This window comes from Hylobates moloch, unplaced genomic scaffold, assembly GCF_009828535.3.
Source record: "Hylobates moloch isolate HMO894 unplaced genomic scaffold, HMol_V3 SCAFFOLD_14, whole genome shotgun sequence".
NCBI classification, from domain to species: Eukaryota; Metazoa; Chordata; class Mammalia; order Primates; family Hylobatidae; genus Hylobates; species Hylobates moloch.
Window position 1 is genome coordinate 2178097 of NW_026652289.1, and position 23568 is coordinate 2201664.

The following is a 23568-nucleotide window of genomic DNA, read 5'->3' on the forward strand; positions in this document are numbered from 1 at the left end:
AAGACATCTTGAAGAAAATATGAAAGCAAACTACACACCATGAGAAAATAATATCTGACAAAGGATTTGTATCAGAATATACAAATAACTCTTAAAAATTGAAAACTGAAAGACAAATAATCAAATAAAAATAGACAAGAGATCTGAAAGACATTTCAGAAGGAGGAGAGGCAAATGGCCAAAAAGTCCTTGAAATGATGCTCTACATCAGTAGTCCTCAGGGAAATGTAAATTCAAACCACAACGAGATGTCACTTCATACCCACTAGGATGGCTACAGTTTAAAAGACTGACAACACCAAGTGTGGGCAAGGATGTAGGGTAACGCTCATCCATTGCCAGCACACAGGAAAAGGAATGCAATCTTTTCAGAAAAGTTTGTCAGTTTTTTACAAAGTGAAACATATACTTACCATAAAGGTCAGTAATTCCACTCCTAGATATTGACCCAGGAGAAATGGAGACAAATAGCAGCTTTATTCATAATAGCCCCAAACTGGAAACAACCTAAATGCACACCAACAGATGAATGGAAAAACAACCTGTGGTATATTCACACAATAGGATACTCCTTCACAGACAAAAAAGAACAAAGTTCTGACACATGCAACAACATGGATGAATCTCAAAAACAATGCACTGAGCAAAAGAAACAAGACATGAAAGAATGTATCATGTATGATTTCATTCATGTGACGTTCTAAAATGGGCAAAACTAATCTATAGTGACAGAAAGCAGACAGATGATTTCCAGAGCCAGGCTGGAGGGAGGCTGAACTACAAAGGGCCATGAGGGAACATTCAGGGTAGGGGAGATGTCCTGTATGGAGACTGTGGTGGGTCACGATGTCTAGGCTTGTTATACAGTACATTTAGAATTGGGGGAGCTTATTGTCTCTAAGCTGAACCTTCATAAAGTTGATATTTTAAAATTCATTATGCTTTTAAATTGTGGTAAAATACATGTAGCATAAAATTTACCATCTTAACTTTTTGGGTTGATTTGTTTTTGTTTTTGAGACAGGGTCTTACTCTGTCACCCAGGCTGGAGCACAGTGCTGTGATCATATTTATAATCATAAGCCTCAACGTGCTGGGCTCAAGCAATCCTCCCAGCTCAGCCTCTTGAGTAACTAAGAGTACAGGTGTGCGCCATCACGCCTGGCTAGTTTTTTTTAAATTTTTTGTAGTGACAGGGTTCTCTATGTTGCCTAGGCTGGGCTCAAGTGATCCTCCCACCTCAGCCTCCCAAAGTACTGGGATTATAGGCATGAGCCAGCTCACCCAGCCAAATATTTTTAAGCGTACAGTTCACTGGTCTTAAGTACATTCATAATGTTGTGCAGCCATCATCACTGTCCTTCTCCATATATCTTTTTATCTTGGAAACTAAAACTCTATCCCCATTAAACATTAACTCCCCATTTGCCTCTCCCCCAGACCCTGGCACCCACCATTCTACTTTCTGCCTCCATGAATTTGACTACTCCAGGGACCTCACGTAAGTGGAATCATATAGTATTTGTCCTTTTGTGACTGGCTTATTTCACTTAACGTGTCTTCAAGGTTCATCCATGTTGCAGCATGTGTCAGAATTTCCTTCCTTTTTAAAGCTCAGTAATATTCCATTGTAGGAATAGACCACATTTTGCTTATCTATTCTTCTGTCAATGGACACTTGGGCTGCTTCCACTTTTTAGCATTGTGGATAATGCAGCTATGAACATGAGTATACAAATATCTCTTCCAGACCCTGCTTTAAATTTGGGGGTGGGGAGTGGCATATATGTCTAGAAGTGGAATAGCTGGATCATACAGGAATTGTATTTTTAAATATTTAAGGAACTGTCATCCTGTTTTCCACGGCAGCTACACCATGTTACATATCCACTAGCAGTGCACAAGGGTTCCAGTTTCTCCACACACTGGCCAACATTTGTGATTTTCCGTTCTTTTTTATAGTAGCTATCCTAATGTGTTTGAAATGATTATCTCTTAGTTTTGGTCTGCATTTCTCTAATGATTAGTGATGCTGAGCATCTTTTCATGTGCTTATTGGCCATTTGTACATCTTCTTTAAAGAAATGTCTATTTAAGTACTTTGCCCATTTTTGAATTGTGTTGTTTTTTTATTGTTGAGTTATAGGAGTTCTCTATATGTTCTGGATACCAATCCCTTACCATATGTAGGATTTGCAAATATTTTCTCCCATTCCATGGGTTGCCTTTTTGCTCTGTTGATAATATCTTCCGATGAACAAAATTATTTAATTTTCATAAAGCCCAATTTATCTATTTTTTCTTTTGTTTCCTGTGCCTTAGGTGTCATGGTCAAAAAACCACTGCCAAATCCTTTGTCATGAAGTTTTTGCCCTGTGCTTTCTTCTAAGAGTTTAGGTCTTATATTCAGAAGTCCTTGATCCACTTTGAGTTAGTTTTTGTATATGGTGTTAGGTAAGGGCCTAACTTGATTCTCTGGTGTGCGGATATCCAGGTTTTCCAGCATCATTTGTTGAAAAGACTGTCCCTCTCAATGATTTTTGCATTCCTGTCAAATATCATTTGACCATATATGTGAGGGTTTATTTTTGGGCTCATTATTCTATTCCATTGATCTCCATATCTTTTTGGGATTTTTTTGAGACAGGGTCTTGCTCTGTTGCCCAGGCTGGAGTACAGTGGTACTATCATAGCTCACTGCAGCCCCAACCTTCTGGGCTCAAGTGATCCTCTCCCCTCAACCTCCCATGCAGCTGGGACTACAAGTATGAACCACCTTGCCCAGCTTTTATATTTTATAGAGACAGGGTTTCACCATGTTGCTTGGGCTGGTCTCAAACTCCTGAGCTCAAGCAATCAGCCCACTTTGGCCTCCCAAAGTGCTGGGATTACAGGCATGAGCCACCACACCCAGCCCTCTATGTCTTTCTTTACACCATTACCACACTGTTTTGATTACTATAGCTTTGTAGTGAGTTTAGAAATCAGAAAGTGTGAGTCTTCCAGCTTTGTTCTTCCCTTTCAAAATTATTTTGGCTGTTTGGGATCCCTTTAGACTCCACATGAATTTTAGGATGGGCTTTCCTATTTCTGCAAAAAAAAAAAAAAGAAATCACTGGGGTTTTGATAGGAATTGCATTGGATCTGTAGATTTCTTTGACTAGTATTGACATCTTAACAATATTAAGGCTTCCAATTCATGAACATGGGATGTCTTTCCATTTATTTATGTCGTCTTTCTTTTCTTTCAGCAATGTTTAACAGTTTTCATTGTACAAGTCTTTCACCCCCTTGGTTTAATTAATTCCTCAGTATTTTTTTCTTTTTGATGCTACTGTAAATAGAATTGTTTTCACAATTTCCTTTTCTGATTATTCATTTTTAGTGTATAGAAATGCAGCAGATTTTTTTTTTTTTTTTTGCAGGGGGTGAGGGGACGGAGTCTTGCTGTCACCCAGGCTGGAGTGCAGTGGTGTGATCTCAGCTTACTGCAAGCTCTGCCTCCTGGGTTCACACCATTCTCCTGCCTCAGCCTCCCGAGTAGCTGGGACTACAGGCGCTTGCCACCACACACAGCTGAATTTTTGTATTTTTAGTAGAGACGGGGTTTCACTATGTTAGCCAGGATGGTCTCGATCTCCTGACTTTGTGATCTGCCCGCCTCAGCCTCCCAAAGTGCTGAGATTACAGGCATGAGCCACCGCACCCAGCAAATGCAGAAGATTTTTGTGTATTGATTTTGTGTCCTGCTACTTTGCTGAATTCATTTCTTAGTTCAGGGGTATGTTGTGGAATCTTTATGGTTTTCTGCATAGAAAATTGATATGGTTAGGCTCTGTGTCCCCACCCAAATCTCATCTTGAATTATAATCCCTATGATCCCCATGTGTCAAGGGAGAGACCAGGTGGAGGTAGTTGGATTGTGGGGACAGTTTCCCCTGTGCTATTCTCATGATAGTAAGTTCTCATGAGATCTGATGGTTTTAGAAGGGGCTCTTCCTTCTTCATTTGGCACCTCTCCTTCCTGTCGCCTTGTGAAGACAGTGCCTTTCTTCCCCTTCATCTTCCACCATGATTGTAAGTTTCCTGAGGCCTTCCAAGGCATGCTGAACTGTGAGTCAATTTAACCTCTTTCCTTTATAAATTACCCAGTCTTGGGCAGTTCTTTATAGCAGTGTGAAAATGGACAAATACGAAAATCATATCATCTGTGAACATAAATAATTCTACTTCTTCCTTCCCAATTTATAAGTTTTATTTCTTTTTCTTGTCTAATTGCTCTGGCTTGAACTTCCAATGCAATGTTGAATAGAAGTGGTGAAAGTACACATCCTTCCCTTATTGCTATCTTGGAGGAAAAGATTTCATTTGTTCTTATTTTTCTAATTACTTAAGCTGCAAAGTTAGGTTGTTGGTTTAAGATCTTATTTTTTAATGTAAGCTTTTATAGCTATAAATTTCTCCATTAGCACTGTTTTTGCTATGTCCCAGTCTTTCACCATTGAACATGATATTCGCTGGGAGTTTTTCATATATGGCTTTTATTACATCAAGGCAGTTTCCTTTTATTCCTAATTTGTTGAATGTTTTTACCATGAAAGGATGTCAAATTTTGTCAAATGTATCAGTTGAGATAATCATGGTTTTTTCCCCATCATTCTGTTAATGTGGTGTATTGATTAATTTTCATATGTTGAACCATCCTTGCATTCCAGGAATAAATCCCATGTAGTCATAGTGTATAATCCTGTTAATGCTACTGAATTTTGTATGCTAATATTTTGTTGAGGAATTTTGTATCAATGTTCATAATGGATATTGGTCTGTAGTTTTCTTTTCTTGCAGTGTCTGTCTTTGGTATCAGAGTAATGCTGGCCTCAAAGAATGAATTAGGAAGTTTTCCTTCTTGAATTGTTGGGGAAAGTTTGAGAATGATTGGTGTTAGTTCTTTAAACATTTGGTAGAATTCACCAGTAAAGCTATCAGCCTTAAAACTTTTGTGGGGAGATTTTTTATTACTGATTCAGTCTCCTTACTACTTATAGGTCTATTCAGACTTTTGATTTTTTTATGATTTAGTCTTGGTAGGTTTTGTGCTTCTAGAAATAAGTTCATTTCATCTAGTGCTATGGCTTGAATGTTTTCCCCAAAGTTCATGTGTTGTAAATGTAATCCCCAGTATAACAGTGTTGGGAGGTGGGGCCTAATAGAGGTGATCCATTACAGGGCAAAGCCTTCATGAATGGATTAATGTCTTATTTTGGGAGTGGGTTAGTTATTGCAAGAATGGGCTTGTTATAAAAAGCAAGTTTAGCTCCCTCTTGCTTTCTTACTCTCTTTCATGCGTCTGTGTGCTCCCTTACCCTTCTGCCTTCCACTGGAAGGGCATGTGTGTGCTGCCATTCTGGAATGACACGAGCCAGGCCCTTGCCAGATGCTGGGCCCTCAATTTTGCCGGATGCTGACCATCCTCTGGGAATGCAAGGATGGTCAGTGATTGATTTATAGAGTACTAGGTAGTTTATAAAGTACTTAGTCTGTGGTATTCTGTTTTAGTCACATAAAACAGACTAACACATCTAGGTTATCCAACTTGTTGGCATACAGTTGTTCACAGAATCCTTTTTATTTCTGTAGAGTCAGGAGTAATGTCCCTACTTTCATTTCTAATTTTAGTAATATGAATCTTCTTTCTTTTTTCTTAGTCTAGTTAGCTAAATGTGTGTCAATTTTGTTGATCTTTTCAAATAACCAATTTTTTACCTTATTGATTTTCTCTGCAATTTTCTATTCTTTATGTCATTGATCTCTGCTCTAATCTTTACTATTTCCTTCATTCTGCTACTTTTGGATTTCATTTGTTATTTTTCTAATTACTTAAGTTGTAAAGTTAGGTTGTTGGTTTAAGATCTTATTTTTTAATGTAAGCATTTATAACTATAAATTTCTCCATTAGCATTGTTTTTGCTATGTCCCATAAGCTTTGATAGATTGTGCTTTTGTTTTCATTGGTTTCTTGATTTCCCTTTTGATTTCTTCTTTGATCCATTGGCTGTTTAAGGTAGTGTTGTTTAGTTTCCACAACTTGGTGAATTTTCCACTTTTACATCATTATTAATTCCTAAGTTCATCTTGTTGTCAGAGAAGATAATTTGTATAATATCTATCTTAAATCTATTGAGAGATAAATTAAGACTTAATCTGTGGTCTAATATGTAGTCTATCATCTCGCTGTTGGTGTGAGGTTTTATGCACAACATCAAGTCCTTGATAAGGGGAGTCTCAAATCAACACAGAAACATGATGAAACTTTATCACAAAAGTTCCCTGCTGATCCCAGCCTGGGCCCACTCTGCTGAGCCCTTCAGAATCAGCCTGGGGCCTCCGACCCTGGAGGGTGAGAAGCCCAGCATCGGGTGGGAGGAGCATATATAAGACCAAGGCTTCCCAGTGTCAGGTGCCAGCTGGGTAAGACAAGGAGGCATAAGCCTTCTCTCCTGTGGCATGAGAAGAAGACAGTGATGTTTGTGGCCTGGAGAATGGGCCAGGCTACACAGAAAGCCACTACAGCTCGAGTCCGTCGCACCATTCCTGAGGCCCTGCTCTGCCTCTACACTCTTTCCTGCATCAGAGGCAGAGGAGCTAAAGTAGCCAGCAAGCAGGAAGTTGAGAGAGGCAACTTCCACACTCTTTCTTTCCACCCTGAAGTTTTATGAGAAATTATGACCACCACAAAGGATGGTGGTCATAAAATGGCATAGGCTGCACTTGGATTCCAGTTACAAATAAAGGAGCTCATACCTCTAACATCAGGTGACAGGCAGGCGCCGACCTGCCCGTCGCCAGTTGCCCTCTGGCCAGGGTTTCTGACCAAGGAGGAATATTCTGGTTCCCAGAATCATGGCGCTTCAAGACTAGAACTTAGGGTCCTCAGAGCCCACATTCTGGCCTCCACCCCATTGCCCCCATGTTCCCTGACCCTCACCTTTCAGCAAGGCCTGCAGGATGGCCACATCCACGTCCTGCTGACCATCCTTGCCTTCCCGGAAGACAGTCAGCAGCTGCCGCCTCCGGACGATATCTTGGATCTGCAACAAGCATTTTCTAAGTGAGACACACAGTGACTCCTGAACCCCCGCCTCCTGCAGGACACATAGAATTGAGGCCCTGGACACAGCCAGAGCCCTGGGTCCTATCTGCCCTTGTGGCCAGGACACCACCACACCTCCTCTTGCCTTAGATGGTGCAGATGAAGATCCATGGGGACCAAATACACCATGTTTGTGAGAATCTGTTGGGTGGAAAACACAATCCAAGGGCAACGGATCTTCACCCTGATGATAGTGCAGCTTCATGCGAGGCTGCTCCTCCTAGCCTTCCTGCTAAGCCCAGGCCACTCCTCACCACCTGCCTACCTGCCTATCTATCTGTCTACTTATCTATCTGTCAATCGATCAATCTATCTATGCATCTATCCATCTATCTGTATATCTACCTGATCTGATCTATCTATCCATCTATGCATCTACCCATCTATCTATCTACATAATCTATCTATCTATCTATAAATCTGTCTATCCATCCATGTATATATCTATCCATCCGTGTGTGTTTCATCTGTGTATATATGTATGTATCTATCTGTCTACCTATCCATCTATCCATGTATCCATCTATCCATCCACATGTATCTATTGTCTAGCTATCCATCCATTCATCTTTCCATCCATCCATCCATACACACACCCACCTACCAACCATTCATCCATCCACTTATCTTTCTATCTACCTCCCACCCACTATCTATCTATCCATCTATCTATCATATCAATTCATTCATCTTTTTTTTTTTGAGACAGACTTTTTGCTCTGCTGCCCAGGCTGGAGTGCAGTAGCACGATCTTGGGTCACTGCAACCTCCGCCTCCTGGCTTCAAGCAATTCTCCTGCCTCAGCCTCCCAAGTAGCTGGGATTACAGGCGCCCACCACCATGCCTGGATAATGTTTGTATTTTTAGTACAGATGTGGTTGGCCAGGCTGGTCTCAAACTCCTGACCTCAAGTGATCCACCTGCCTCAGCCTCCCAAAGTGCTGAGATTACAAGTGTGAGCCACTGTGCCCAGTCCATCCATTTTATCACCTATCTGTCTATCTATCCATCCATCCATCCATCCATCCATCTAATCTACCTATCATCTAGCTACCCATCTATCCATCCATCCATCCATCCACATGCCCACCCACCCACCTACCATCCATCCATCCATCTATTCATCCATCCATCTTTCCATCTATCCATCCACACACCCACCCATCATCCATCCATCTATCTACCACCCACCCACCATTCATCCATCCATTCATCCATCTATCCATCCATCATGGCATCCCTAGCAGGTATGTCTGCTACAGTTACTCCTCCTTGAAGCGCCTTCCCCCTGTGTCCAGGGCGGGCAACTCCACAAACGCATCTTCCCATGGCTCCCACTGCTCCCAAAGTAAGCCTCAGCCTTGTCCCTCCGGCTCCCCAGGCCTGGTTTCCCCTGCTTCTCTCCTCGTCCCCAGCCTGGCCCCGTTGCCTCCACATAGACTCTGCCCTCACCTGGAGGGCTCCTCACACTCCACCTCCATGCCTAAGACCTCAACGGTGCCCCATCCCTCGGGGTCCAGCTTTCGTGACCACTCCAAAACACATCCTGGGCTCCCTGGCGAACTCCACCCTCATCCAGCAGCCAAAGGTCTCCTGGCTTTCAGCACCCCCATCCTCATACAGTAAAGCAGCTCCCAGCGTCTGAGCCCATATGGACACCAGGGTCTCGTTTCCTCATCTGAGTCGAGCACTCAGTACCCCTACCTGACAGATGAGAAAGGCAAGGCTGAACGAAGGTGGGCAACTTCTTCCTGGCCACAGCTGTGAGCCCCTGCAGGGAGGCCCCCGGGCCCCTCTGACGGGGCCGCCCACCAGCGGCAGCACCCGAGGGTGGCTCTGCAACTCCTCCCCAGTGTAGACGGACACTCTGAGAAGGCGTGTTAAAGGAGCACACTGACCCTGGCTGCGTGGCTGGGCCCCTCCCCAGTGACCCTGCTGAGGCCTGACGGCTGTGTGTGAAAGCACCACTTTCAGGGCCTTGGCTTGGCTATGGAGAGTGCATTAAAAACAAGCACCTTTCAACAACAGCAGATTAAACTCAGTTCTGAGAATTGCCTGAATAATTTATCAACCAGCAGAGAAAGGGCTCCAGGGCCCGCCTGACAAGTCCCAGTGGCACCGGGAAGGTCAGAAAGCCGCCCTGACGTCGGGAGCTGAGCGGCCGCTCACAGCCGGACCGCGATGTTTTCACAAACTGATCTGATGCTTGCAGCTACATCATGTTATTCTCCCGCCGGACAAAAACGCTCTCAGAAGACATCTGTGCACGGAGAGGCTGAGGCAGGAGAATGGCGTGAACCCAGGAGGCAGAGCTTGCAGTGAGCTGAGATTGCGCCACTGCACTCCAGCCTGGGCGACAGAGCGAGAGTCCGTCTCACAAAAAAAAAAAAAAAAAAAGAAGACATCTGTGCAGAACAAGGTCACTCTGAAACCATCACAAAGCACAGAAGGAAACAAGGTCACTGTGCCACCCACAAATCACCAGTCACAGAAACTCTGCTTCTGGATCTGCCAACGGGGCCAAGACCTCCACCCAGCCCTTCCGACACCCGTGGTTCCTGAGGGTGCCCATTTTTAATCCCCTCTCCACAGGCCCAATCTGGCCAAATACGTGTGTCCCTGTGGCCTGCAGCTGGGGGTCACCACTGCCCACAGAGCCCAAATTAAACACAGTGGGAGCCATGGAAAGCGCATGTCAGCCACTCAGAACCTGGGGATGTCCAGGGTCTGCAGGAAAGACACAGACGGAGGGCTCCGGCGGCCCCGGCTTGCTGGGAAACTGAGGATGAAAAGGCCCCAGTGCCAGCCCCTGCAAAGAATCCTCCAAGAATTGAGTCAGGTGACCCTGGAACCAGCAGGTACAGGGAGGGGAGGGACTCTCCTCTGGAGGCCGCCCCCCCCCCCGGTCAAGGGCTTGGTGGGGTGGCCAGGGCTGACCCCCTCTGGAGGCTGGGATCATGGCAGGGGCCGCCCAAAATCTACCCCTGGACTGGGGCAATGGCCCCTCCTGAGGCCACTCTACATGCCTTAATTCACCTGTGAGACTATGGTCTGGACTGGACCCCGCGACCCACAGCCATTACTCAGCAGCTTCCCTGCTGCCCGACTCGGCTGAGGCCTCCCCAGCGCCTGCCTCCCACCCTCCAATCCAGCAGACCCTTTTCACAGCACCACTGAGCCCAGCAGTGTTCCCAGCCCGCCCTGATGTGCTGCCGGTGAGGTTCACACCCTCCTTTCACGTGCTGTCATGGGGTCTGACCTCCGGAACCCAGCCAGGAGGTTTCCCACCTGTGCCCTGCCCTCTGCAAATCACTCTGGCACCCGCTCAGACCCGGTGGGTTGTCCGCATTGGTTCGTGAGTCCTGGTCCCGCCCACCAGGCTGACAGTGTCTCTGTGAAGCAGCCACATGCTGGTGACCGTCGTGCCCGTCAGCCTCACCTTTTTGGTCCACTCGACAATCCTGCTTTCTGTGAAGGTCTCAAACATCTCCTGGAAGAACACGCTCAGTTTCTGCTGGATCAGGGAGATAGTGATGTCCCAGACAGGCAGGTTGGCCACCTGGGCAATGACGTCGGCCACGCGGCCCGAGCCCTCCACGACCACGCAGGGGGTGCCGTTGGTGGTGGCGTTGTAGATGGTCTGCAAGGCAGGTGGGGGTGTGAGCCCAGAACTGGGTCCTTGCCTCGCTCTGATGCTTTCTGAAATGGAGAATTCTCCAAGGCCAGCTAAAGGCAGGGCTGGCTAACACCAGTCCGAGATCCACTGAAAGCACCTATTAGTTTGGTGGCGTCCCCTGCTCTGGGGGAAGAGGGAGCTGCCCCAACACACTGGGGGCTGCACACCTGGCGCCTCTCAGGCCTCAGCACCAGCAGAATCAAAGACTCCCAGCATTTTTGCCCATGGACCTGCAGACATGAGGGCCTCGCAGCAAAGGGGACACTGCATGGACCTGGAGTTACCGACCTCATAAAAGCCCACAGTAAGAGCAGGGCCATGAGGAGGGCCCCTGGGCTCCAGGGTGTGCTGGACTTCGGGAAGGGACTGGCCACAAAGCTATCTGGCAGGAAGGACCCTGCCGTGTGCATGAACATCAGCCTGGGGTAAGGAGGCGGGTGCAGCCGCTCCAGCAGGAGAGCCGTGAAGGGTACTCGGCACGCATAGGGAGTGGGGACCCAGTGCTCTATGGATTCCCATTCAGCCTCAAGCCCCCAAGGCTCTGTTTTGACCTCCTGCAATCATGAAACATAAACGGGACATTGCCTATGATCCCATCCTTCACAAAAGCCCGCACTCTTGCCCCAGATCCTCAGGCTACATGTCCTCGTACATTCCTACAGCAGGTGAGGTCGCCTCGCACCCTGCACGCCACAAAGCGGTTAGGGTTAGGGTTAGGGTCAGGAAGGAAGGACAGCAGAGCAGCGCATTCAAGCTGCCTGCCACATGTGCGGTCACACAGCTGCTGGCACCATGGATCTGGGATGGGGGCCACGGCCCTGTACTTTGAAAACTGCTTCCTGGAGGAGTCTTGGGGGCAGAGTTGTAGAAACCCCCCAGCCTCCCCAGCGGGTCCTGGGAGCAGAGGCTCCCCCACTCACTCCAGGCCCTGGGGCCCCACCCTTTCCTTTCATGCTGGTCAATGGCCCGGTCACAGCCAAGCCCAGCCTCCTCCCCCACGCACCTTCCTCCGACCCTCCTCCAGCACCCAGAAGCAGCCCCGACACAGCATAGATGCTCTTTCTCTTCTCCTGGTGGGCAAGCTCATCGCCCTCTTGCCAACAGTCTTGAGTTCTGAGACAAGCACTTTTGGACAGTCATCAGCCTGCGGTGGGACGGGCCCACACATGCCCCCTCCCACCCGGCCATACTCACGTGCAATGTGCCCGGGCCGCCCTCCAGCACCACACACACGATGGGGATCTTGATGGCCACACCTAGAAAAAGCATGGAGCCGAGTGAGGGGACAGAGGTGGGGGGCAAGACCCTGCACTGGGGGCACTCTTCCCTGCCCCCTGCCGGCTCCAGCCTAACCACACACTGAAGCACCTGCTGGGAGGCCTCTTGCCAGTGCTGAGTCGCCATTGAAGGTCAAAGCTCCGCATTCCCAGGGAACCTGCCTGTTCCACATCAATGAGCAAATTCAAGAGCCCCCCGCCACCCACACCTTCCCCACTCGCTTGCATCCCATCCACCCCTGCTTGCTCTCTTGGGAGGGAGGGAGAGGGGCCACGGACAGTCAGAGCTGATGCCCCAAGCAGGTGGGCATAACCTGTCACGTGCGGATGGGAGCAGCATGCGGCATGTCCATCCTGTGTCCATCCGCCCAGCCCCACCCAGAACTTCATCCAGCCCAACAGCAGTGGAGCCTGAGAAGGACTTAGCAACCCCTTTCCCTAGCCAGCAAACTCTGTCTGTGAGCCCCCCATGGGCCCATCGTCTTCACACACTCACCCACACATCCCACCCTGGGTGTCCTAGTCAAGCAGGGTTCTCAAAGTGTGGTCCCTGGTCCCTGAACTGCAGCATCACCCTCACCAGGGAACGCGCTCCTAATGCAAGTTCTCAGCCCACCTGGAGCTGCTGAATCAGACCCTGGGGCCAGAGCCCACGCGCTGGTGAGGAGCCCTCCAGGGGCGTCTGATGCACAAGGAAGCTTGCAAGGGACCCCAGCCACCCGGGCACAGGTCAGACACCTCCCATTCACCATCTCCTCTTTGAACCCTCCTCAAGTGATGTGCAAAACCCCACACTTGACCTCCCAACGTCCTCAAACCCATCCCATCCCCCCATGAGGAAAAAGGTGTCAAATTCTAAGTTTTGACTATCGTACATTCTGATTTCTGAACCTGAGACCAGACCATGATCATGGTTTAAAATAATTGTAGGGCCAGGCACAGTGGTTCAAGCTTGTAATCCCAGCACTTTGGGAGGGTGGTGGGAGGACCCCTTGAGCCCAGAAGTTCAAGGCTACAGTGAGCTGAGATCACACCACTGCGCTCCAGACCCTGTCTCAAAAAAAAAAAAAAAAAAATGCAGGTTGGCCTATTACCTGCGAGCACACAGGTGAGCCGCCAGCCCCCCAGACCGCCCTCCCACTGGCTGAAACCGGCAAGAGAAGATGACCCTCCTGGAACAAAGTATAAAGAGACATGGGAAAGAAACCCAGGTGTGTTCTGAGGACGCTCCGAGTACCATGAACATCTGGTCATGACCAGCTGTACCTGACACTCAGACCAGCACACTGCACTCTGCCCAAGCGCCACACCTGTTGAACGTCCTGGTCGTGACCAGCTATACCTGACACTCTGACCAGCCCACTGTGCACTCTGCCCGAGCGCCAGGCCTGTTGAACGTCCTGGTCGTGACCAGCTGTACCTGACACTCTGACCAGCCCACTGTGCTTTCTGCCCGAGCGCCCTCGAAAGCAAGCTCCCCTACCTCCTCTTTCCTTGGTCTGCTCCGATATGAACTTCTCCAGCCTGGTCCTCAGAGGAATCTCCACCCCGTACTGGCCGTGGGTCCCGTCGTCCACGAGGATGAAGTGAGAGTGGTTGCTGTCCAGGCAGGTCAGGTTCCCCTGGCCGTCCTCATCCAGTAGGTACTCAGCGGGGAAGCTGCCCTGGGATGGCCAGGAAGCGTCAGACACAGCTTCTGGAAAGCTCTGCCTCTCTAACACGAGCAGGCTGAACACCAGCCCCCAGAGAGACCAGGTCCCAGTCCCTGGAAGCTGTGGATGTGGCCTTATTGGAGAAAGTGACTTTGCAGATGTGATTGAAACATGAGAAGATTAACCTGGATGATCCGAGTGGGCCCAAAATACCATCACAGGTGTCCTTACAGGAGAGAGGTGGTGGGAGACACACACAGGAGAGGAGGCTGAGGGACCACAGAGGCAGGGACGAGTGACGTAGCCACAAGTGGAGAAAGCCAGACCCTCCAGGAGTGGAGGAGGCAGGGAAACAGACCCTCCTCCCAGGCCTCAGGAGGGGTGTGACCCTCACATCAGAGTTCTGTCCTCCAGACACGTGAGAGACCACAATGCTGCTGTTTCAGGCTTGAGGCCATTTGTTACGGCAGCCACAGGAAACGGATACAGGTCTGGGGTGAGGAAGTGGGGTGCTGCTGTAACAAACACCTAAAAATGTGGAAGTGGCATTGAAACTGGCAATGGGGAGGAGACGGGAGGATTTTGAAGCACTGTGGATGGAAAACGTCTCAACATTCTTGAAGAGAATGTTGGTGGGAATGTGGTGTTAAAGGCCTTGCAGAGACGGGTGCAGTGGCTCACACCTGTAATCCCAGCACTTTGGGAGGCCAAGGCGGGAGGATCACCTGAGCTCTGGAGTTCGAGACCAGCCTGGACAACATAGCAGATCTCATGTCTACAAAAATAAAAAAATTAGCCGGGCATGGTGGTGCACACCTGTCCCAGCTACTTGGGAGGCTGAGGTGGGAAGATCACTTGAGCCCAGGAGGTCAAGGCTGAGGATCGCACCAACACACTCCAGCCTGGGCAACAGTGAGACCCTGTCTCAGAAAAAAAACAACTCGCAGTAAGGGCTCAGAAGGAAGCGAGGAGCAGGGCAGAGAGGGCTTTGTTGCCTTAGAGCAGGGGTCCCCACCCCCTGGGCCATGGACTGGTAATGGTCTATGGCCTGTGAGGATCTGGGCTGCACACAGCAGGAGGTGGGTGGTGGGTGAGCAAGCAAAGCTTCATCCCTATTTACAGCCGCTCCCCGTCATGTGTGTGACACCGTCCGAGCTCCACCTCCTCAGATCTGCTGCGGCATTAGATTCTCACGGGAATACTAACCTTACTGTGAACTGTGCATGCGAGGGACCTAGGTTGTACGCCCCTTACGAAAATCTAATGCCTGATGATCTGTCACTGTCCCCCATGACCTCCAGATGATGGGACCGTCTAGCTGCAGGAAAACAAGCTCAGGGCTCCCACTGATCCTACGTGATGGTGAGTTGTATGATTACTTCATTATATATTACAATGTAATCATAGAAATAAAGTGCACAATAAACGTAATGTGCTTGAATCATCCCCAAACCAACCACTTACCAACCCGCCCCCATCTGTGGAAAAACTGTCTTCCATGAAACCAATTCCTAGTGCCAAAAAGGCTGGGGACTGCTGCCTTAGAAAATATATATATGGGCCAGGCACGGTGGCTCACGCCTGGAATCCCAGCACTTTGGCAGGCCAAGGTGGGCAGATCAGTTGAGGTCAGGAGTTCGAGACCAGCCTGGCCAACATGGTGAAACTCCGTCTCTACTAAAAATACAAAAATTAGCTGGGTGTGGTGGCACATGCCTGTAATCCCAGCTACTCGGGAGGCTAAGGTGGGAGATTTGCTTGAACCCGGAAGGTGGAGGTTGCAGTGAGCCAAGATCGCGCCACTGCACTCCAGCCTGGGCAAAAGAGCAAGGCTCCATCTCAAAAAAAAAAAAAAAAGAGAGAGAGAGATAGAGAGAGAGAGAATACATATACTGGCATGAACAGAATTTTAGCAGAAAAATGAACATCACAGATGCTCCTGGTGAGGGCTCAGATGGAAGTGGGAAACGTGGCACTGGAGACTGGAGGGAAGGCCACCTTTGCTGCAGAGTGACAGAAAGCCTGGCTGAATTGTGCTGTGCAGTTTTGTGGAGAGCAGAACTGTAAATGGTGAACTTGAAGATTTAGCCGCAGAGATCTCCAAGCAAAGTGTTGAAGTTGTGGCCTGGCTTTTTTTCTTGCTGCTTGTCACAAAATGCAAAAGGAAAGAGAGAAATTGAGGGAAAAACTGACAGACAAAACGGAACTAGGAGACTTGATGAAGTGGGAAATTCTCAGCCTTTCCAGGTCGCATATAATGCAGGTCACGTATAATGCAGACAATGAAAAGAGATTCACTCTTTGAAAAGCAGCCTCTAAAGAGAAGGCCGAGGGCCCAGTGCGGTGGCTACGCTTGTAATCCCAGCACGTTGGGGGGCCGAGGCGGGCGGATCACCTGAGGTCAGGAGTTCGAGACCAGCCTGGCCAACATGGAGAAACCCTGTCTCTACTAAAAATACAAAAATTAGCTGGGCGTGGTGGTGGATGCCTGTAGTCCTGGTTACTCAGGAGGCTGAGGCAGGAGAATCACTTGAACCCGGGAGGCGGAGGTTGCAGTGAGCTGAAATCGCACCACTGCACTCCAGCCTGGGCGACAGAGTGAGACTGTCTCAAAAAAAAAAAAAAAAAAAAAAAAAAAAAAACACACACAGAGAGAGAGGGCCAAGGGTGTGTCTAAACAACCTCCTGCTAGTGATGAAGAAACTAGGCAAGGAGACTGCGATTCACTCAACCATCTCAGAAGCCAGGAGTGGAGACGGCATCACAGGAAAGGTCTGCAGAGCCCTTTTCGTCTACTGGCAGAAATTCCTATGGCATTCAAAGGAGGACCGCAAGGTTTTCACAAATGCTGTATCAACAACAACACTGCAAATTTGGACTGAAAGGGACAGAGACGGGATAAAATGAAAGGTCGTCAGACTCCTTAAAATCTTCAAACAGACAAAAAGCTATAACCTTCAGGGAAAAGGATTGTCCTGAAGGCAGGGCCATGGACACAGAGCAGGGTGGGGGATGCCCAAGCCACAGAGGGGGCTCCCCGGTCTTATCACCTAGTGTATTCTGCCTGCTGGGTTTTGGAATTGCCTGGGGCTGGTGATGCCTTCGTTCCTCCCGTGTCCCCCCGCTGGGAATGAGAGCTTCTATAGCTGTGATGCTACACCTGTTCTTCCCTTGTATTGTGGAGACAGGTGCCTTGTTTTCTGGTCTCACAGGTGCACACACGAAGAGAAATTCTGCCCCAGAATGGGTCAGACCTAGAGTCTTCAGCGTCCCTAACTTAAATGATGACATTTGGGACCTCTGAGCTGATGATATTTTTATTTTGTTTTGCTTGAGACGGTGTCTCACTCTGTCACCTGGGCTGGAGTGCAGTGGCGCAATCTCGGCTCGCTGCAACCTCCGCCTCCCGGGTTCAAGCGATTCTCCTGCCTCAGCCTCCCAGTAGCTGGGATTACAGTTGCCTACCACCATGCCCAGCTACTTTTTTGTAGAGACGGGGTTTCTCCATGTTGGCCAGGCTGGTCTCGAGCTGCTGACCTCAGGTGATCTGCCTGCCTTGGCCTCCCAAAGTGTTGGGATGACAGGTGTGAGCCACCGCACTCGGCCGAGCTTATGATATTTACGTGAGATTTTGATCTTGGAGTTTCTGCTGTAACAGGTTGGTAGTTGGAGGGGATCATTTTGTTTGGTTTGGTTTAGACAGAGTCTTGCTCTGTCACCCAGGCTGGAGTGCAGTGCCACGATCTCAGTTCCCTGCAACCTCCAGCTCCTGGGTTCAAGCAATTCCCCTGCCTCAGCTGGGATTACAGGCGCCTGCCACTATGCCCAGCTAATTTTTGTATTTTTAGTAAAGACAGGGTTTCACCATATTGGCCAAGCTGGTCTTGAACTTTTGTCGTCAAGTGATCCGTCCACCTCAGCCTCCCAAAGTGCTGGGATGACAGGTGTGAGCCCCCACACCCAGCCAAGATCTGGCAATGGTGTGAACATATTTTGCCTGTGGAGTGGACAGGAATCTTTGAGGTCAGAGGGAGGACCGCAGTTGGCTGAATCATGGCCACCCAAAGACATCAAGGCCTTCTCATGGACCCGGGAAGTGCTGCTCCTCATTTCCTTGTTTGGAAAAGCGTCTTTGCAGATGTCAGCTAAAGATCTTGATATGAAGGCATCACCCTAGATGACCCTAGTGGGACCTACACGCCATCACAAGTGTTCTTACGGAACACTTGGGGGAGATTTGACACAGGCACACAGAGAAGGCCACGGGACACGGAGGCAGAGACTGGAGGGAGGTGGCCACCGGCCAGGGAATGCCCATCAGCACCCAGATGCTGGAGGCAGCAAGGAATGCTCTTCCCCCTAGGCCCTGGAGGGAGGTGGCCCCACCAACACCGATGGCCGGATGATGGCCAAGCGACGCAGATTGCAGATCTGATAGACTAAGTTTCTGCTGCTTTAAGCCACCAAGTTTGTGAGCCTGGGTTACAGCAGCCCCAGGAGACAGACCCAAGGGAGGGCGGCAGCCGGGCTGGGACACACACCCTCCACCAACCACAGAGAGGGAGCGTGGCTGAGCGTAAGCAGCCACAGTCCCATTCCTCCACCAACGCCACCAGCGGTGGTGTCACGGGAAGTCGTCTGAACTCAGCGTGGGGAGGAAAGTAAGGAGTGACCTGGGACATCACCCAGCTGCTCCTGGCTTCAGTTTTTCAATTTGTGAAAAGAGTGAGCAAAGCCGAACAGCTGCTCCAGTCCGACCCCGCCAGATACATTCATGATTCTGACGCAAAAGGAAGGCGAAGGCCGGGCTGGGGCTGACCAGTGCTTGCCGGGCCCCTTGTGGGAATCTGGGAGTGTCCTCTGCCCACCCCGGGGAATGGACGCACAGTGTCCGTGTCGTTGCCAGAGGAGTAAATCGCCCCTTGGGGTGACGAGGGAACCTGCTCAGTGAGTCACAGGCCAGTGTTCCCTGGGCTGTCCTGACCACGTGAATTCAGGGGCACACACGCGCAGCACCCGGTCAGATGTCACCCACACCCCGGCCCCTGCACCATCTGCCTGCTCCCCACAGCGCCTGGTCAGATGTCACCCACACCCCAGCCCCTGCACAATCCGCCTGCTCCCCACAACAGCACCCGGTCAGACGTCACCCACACCCCTGGTCTTAGGCTCCCCTCCCTCGGGGGCTGCACTCACCGTGGGATGGATCAGACCCTCGCGGCGGTGGAGAGTGCCCCAGGTGGCGACTCCGATGGTGATGAGCTCGCCTTCCTTGTAGCTGCTACTCAGGCTGAAGTCCCGCACCGCCTCGCCTACCTGCTTCATGACGCCGGCATGGGACCCCCCTGTGATGATCCAGGCCCCTGGGGAAGGAGCACGGGTGGGCAGGCCCTGCAGCACTGAGGGGCACCCTGACACCCAGGAGCCTGACGCCTGAGCCCCTCTAGGCTCAGCGATGCCCCGCCCCCATCAGCGCAGAGCTCCTCACTCAGGGGCTTTCAAACCAGCATCAGGTGTAAGGAACCGAGGTTCCCACCGCGCTCAGGTGGGGTGGGAACAGGAGCAGGCCCCGCCCCTCTCCCTGGTCCCTGCTGCCTCCTCAGGCCCCAGTCTCAGGATCGCGGTTCTCAGCACGCTCTCTGCATTCTTCTATTTTGCTTTCCCTCTTCCTTCCAGCTTTCAGGACCCAGGTGCGGCAGAGTGCTTCCTCGCTCCCACCACTCAGCCTGGTCCCTAGGAAGGATACCCCACACCTCCCACCCGCCATCTGCTGCCGGTGGTTTGCAGCCACCCCTGTAAGAAACACACCTGTGGCCGGATGCGCTGGCTCACACCTGTAATCCCAGCACTTTGGGAGGCCGAGGCAGGCAGATCACCTGAGGTTGGGAGTTCGAGACCAGCCTGACCAACACAGAGAAACCCCATCTCTTCTAAAAATACAAAATTAGCTGGGTGTGGTTGCACATGCCTGTAACACCAGCTACTCAGGAGGCTGAGGCAGGAGAATCGCTTGAACCTGGGAGGCGGAGATTGCAGTGAGCCAAGATCGTGCCATTGCACTCCAGCCTGGGCAACAAGAGTGAAACTCCGTCTCAAAAAAAAAAAGGAAAAAAAAGAAAAGAAACACACCTCCCACCCCACATCTGGCCTGACCCAGTGTCGTGAGCTGGCGGCAGCTTTGCCTGAGAGCAGGAGGTCCCCAGGGGTCTGCTCTCCTGGGCTGCCCCAGGGTGAGAGGCACAGGTGAGGCCACAGCTGCTGCCCCACAGCCTCCCCTTGAGGCACCAGCGAAAGTCACATTTGTTCGCTTTCGGGGTTTGTCCCTGGTGCAATGCTGCCATATCAAAGGCTGGGTCACAGTGTTGCCATAAAAACAATAATCAGGCCTGGCGTGGTGGCTCATGCCTGTAATCCCAGCACTTTGGGAGGCCGAGGTGGGCAGATCACCTGAGGTCAGGAGTTCGAGACCAGCCTGGCCAACATGGTGAAACCCTGTCTCTACTAAAAATACAAAAATTAGCCAGACATGGTAGCACACGCCTGCAGTCCCAGCTACTCAGGAGGCTGAGGCAGGAGAATTGCTTGAACTCAGGAAGCAGAGGTTGCAGTGAGCTGAGATAGCGCCACCACCACTGCACTCCATCCTGGGTGACAGAGCAAGACTCCGTCTCCAAAAAAAAAAAAAAAAAAAAAAAAAAACCAGCCAATCGGCCAGGCACGGTGGCTCACGCCTGTTATCCCAGCACTTTGGGAGGCCGAGGCAGGAAGATTACTTGAGCCCAGGAGTTGAAGACCAGCCTGGACAACATAGAGCTTGTCTCTACAAAAATTAGCCTGGCATGGTGGCATACGCCTCTAGTCCCAGCAACTCGGGAGGCGGAGGCAGGAGTATCACCTGAGCCCAAGAGGTAGAGGCTGCAATGAGCTGAGATCATGCTACTGCACTCCAGCCTGGGGAACAGAGCGAGACCCTGTCTCAAAAATAAATGGATGGATGGATGGATGATGGATGGAGATAGATAGATAGATAACAATTGAAAAGGTGGTACTGGCTTTGGGCCAGGAAGCGGACAACAAGGACATTGATATTGAAAGCTAAAAAAATGCAACACTGAGACCTGGAGCAGGTGAGACCCGAACAAATCCACGGCATTATTTGAGGCAGCAAAGCTTCAGAAAGTGCCTGTGGGATGGTGACCTGCGTTAAACCGAGTCCCACGTGACCAGGCTGAGAAAAGGTCTGGTCATTTTACAAGCAGGGCTGTGGGGCTCACAGGTCAAAAGATGCAGCCGTGCCTCACAGTCACCAGGCAGACAATGAAACTGAGGACTCTGTGAGCCGCGTAGGCCAAGCCAGGCTCAGTTACGACTCCACTTCGAAGCAAAGACCAGACCCCAGGAAGAGCGGGGTGACTCTAGGCCCATCCGGATGCAACATTGCCGAGTAATCACCTCAGGGCCTCACTATTCATCCACAGTCCCCTCCAGGGAGGCCCGGGGAGCCTTGAGGACTTGGGGCCCCCTCCCCATGGAATTAGGGTGGGGCGGGGCACCAGGTCACGGCACCTGGGATCTCACACCATCCACCAGGACTGGGTCCCTGCCTGGCTCTCACCAGTGGTGCAGCCTTGGGAGGTGATTTGACTCCACCCAGGCAGTTGCCTCAAGTGAAAAGATGGAAATAATAATGCTCCTTGCGTGATTTTGACGGAAAAACACGATAATGGAAAGTTTGATGACTGGGAACTCTCGCTGACCCCCACAACTGGCCCACAACGCTGGCCCCAGCCATGCACCCAGTCCACCGAGGTTCCCAGGCCACCGAGGTTCTCATCTCTGCTTGGCCCTGGGTACCAGCAGGGCCACACACTGAGCCATCTCCAGCCCACAGGCAAGCCAGGGGCAGCACTGGCGTCAGGGAGCAGCAGTGCCCAGGTGAGGGGTGTGTGGGTCCAACTCAGGCTGGGGCACAGCCTCGGTGGCTCCCAGGGACTTTTTGGGTCCTGATGGCCCTGACTGCCCCGGCACTGCCTCCACAGCCCACCCCACCCGCCAGGGCCTCGTGTCCCTCCAGCCTCTGAGTTACCTGTGGTCTGAGCCACCTTGACCAGACCTCTGCGGAAAATGCTCTTCAGCCGCGGCTTCATGTTGAAGTTCTTGGCCCCCCCGGTCACCGAGATCAGGAGATTGGGGACGTCCAGCCCCCAGTGCTGGGTCATGAGGTGGTAGATCACGCTGGAGGGCGTGTCCTGGGAGACTCGGACGTACTGCGGGACAGGGAAGACGGCGGAGGGAACTCGTGTGTCCGTGGTCAGGGACAGCACTGACCCACACAGGCCACGCAGAGAGGCCCCAGCGGGTGGCAGACACCGCACACCTTTCCAGCTGAGACCCAGAAAAGGGGTCCCCATGTGGGCGGGGCACGGATCATGAGAGAAGAGGGAGGCAGAGAGGCCCGAGCCAGGAGCAACAGGCCGTCCCTTGGGGACCAGGATCGCCCTCAGCAAACCTCCCCCAGCCCTCGTGCCCCCACGGCACCCACTTTTTCCTCTTCCTCTCGATTTTGGGAGCGCCTCTCAAACAGGCACCAGCATAGACTCCAATTCCCACCCTAGCGCCTGGGCCCTGCCTCCCTGGGGTCTAATCAGCTCCTGCACCAGGGTCTCTGCCCTCCTGTCCTTGTGTGCCCAGCACTGCCCCCTCTCCTGTCCCCTCTGCCCTGTCCCCTCTGCTCTGTGGCCCCTGTGCCCTGGCCCATCCTGGGGACTCAGTGGGCCCAGCTTCCTCTGCCTCCCGTCTGAACACGGCTCTCCCAGGCTCTGTCGTCACTCTGGCCCCTCGTGCTCCAGGAGACCCTCACAAGTACGCAGTCGACTTTCCCTGTTCCACTAGGCGGGCTGTGTCTGAAGAGACCCAGCCAGGCCTGCAATCTCCGCCGGGATTGGCCCACCAGAGACACAAAGGTGATGGGTGAAATCCAGAAATACCATTAGGTGCCCTCAAAACAAACATGTGGTAGCATTGTCACTAAAGAAGGTCCAGTTAATCCACAACCACGGTGCCTGTCACCATCAGAACGTGGGTCCCACCGGGTCCACCAGGCATCTGGAGGTGCTGGTCTCCCTGGGAGGAGCAGGGCTGCGGCCTGCATGGTGGACGCTCCCGGGCTTCGAGGCAGACCTGCTGCACCACAGGGTCTGTGTCTCTGGTGTCACTCACTGTCAGGCCACAGGCGTTTTTCCCTCACACCACCAGCCCCTGTCGGCAGCTGCAGGGAGGGGGCTGGGAGAAGCCAGGGGGGTTGGGGGAGGGATGCAGCCAGAACCCCAGGCTCAGACACAGCTGGATTCAAACCCACCACTGCCACGGCCACGGTGGCCTTGGACAAAGTGTGGGGCCTTCCCATACCTCAATCCCTCACCTGAAACCCAACAACAGGACTATCCCTGTGACTACAGCAACAGAGGGGCCCAGGGGCCTGGAGAACACCCACGTGTCATGGTGACACAGGATGGCTCAGGGGCTGTGCCAGCCAGGAAGCCTGGGGCCACACGACCCCGTCTCCGGGACCTGCCACTCAACCTCTTTGGCCACCTCATGGCATCACCACACATCGAGTGGACAGGTCACACTCAGCAGGTACCAAGTTCAGGGCTCCAGACCCCAGCACAGGGATCAGTGCCACCAACCCCCCAGGACAGTGGCACCCAATCACTGTCTCAGAACCCTCCAGAAGGCTGGTCAACACGCGAGTCTCAGAACCCTCCAGAAGGCTGGTCAACACGCGAGTCTCAGAACCCTCCAGAAGGCTGG

General features: G+C 51.3%; 1 protein-coding gene across 1 annotated transcript in view; it reads right to left on the minus strand.

The window, feature by feature from the left end:
• Positions 1 to 23568, minus strand: part of TRPM2 (transient receptor potential cation channel subfamily M member 2) — a 93989-nt gene that overhangs the window by 54454 nt on the left and 15967 nt on the right. Inside the window, 6 exon segments of the mRNA XM_058427493.1 lie at positions 6986 to 7088; positions 10590 to 10790; positions 12021 to 12082; positions 13587 to 13767; positions 18952 to 19118; positions 21842 to 22022. Of these exon segments, the coding sequence (XP_058283476.1) occupies positions 6986 to 7088; positions 10590 to 10790; positions 12021 to 12082; positions 13587 to 13767; positions 18952 to 19118; positions 21842 to 22022 (895 nt within the window).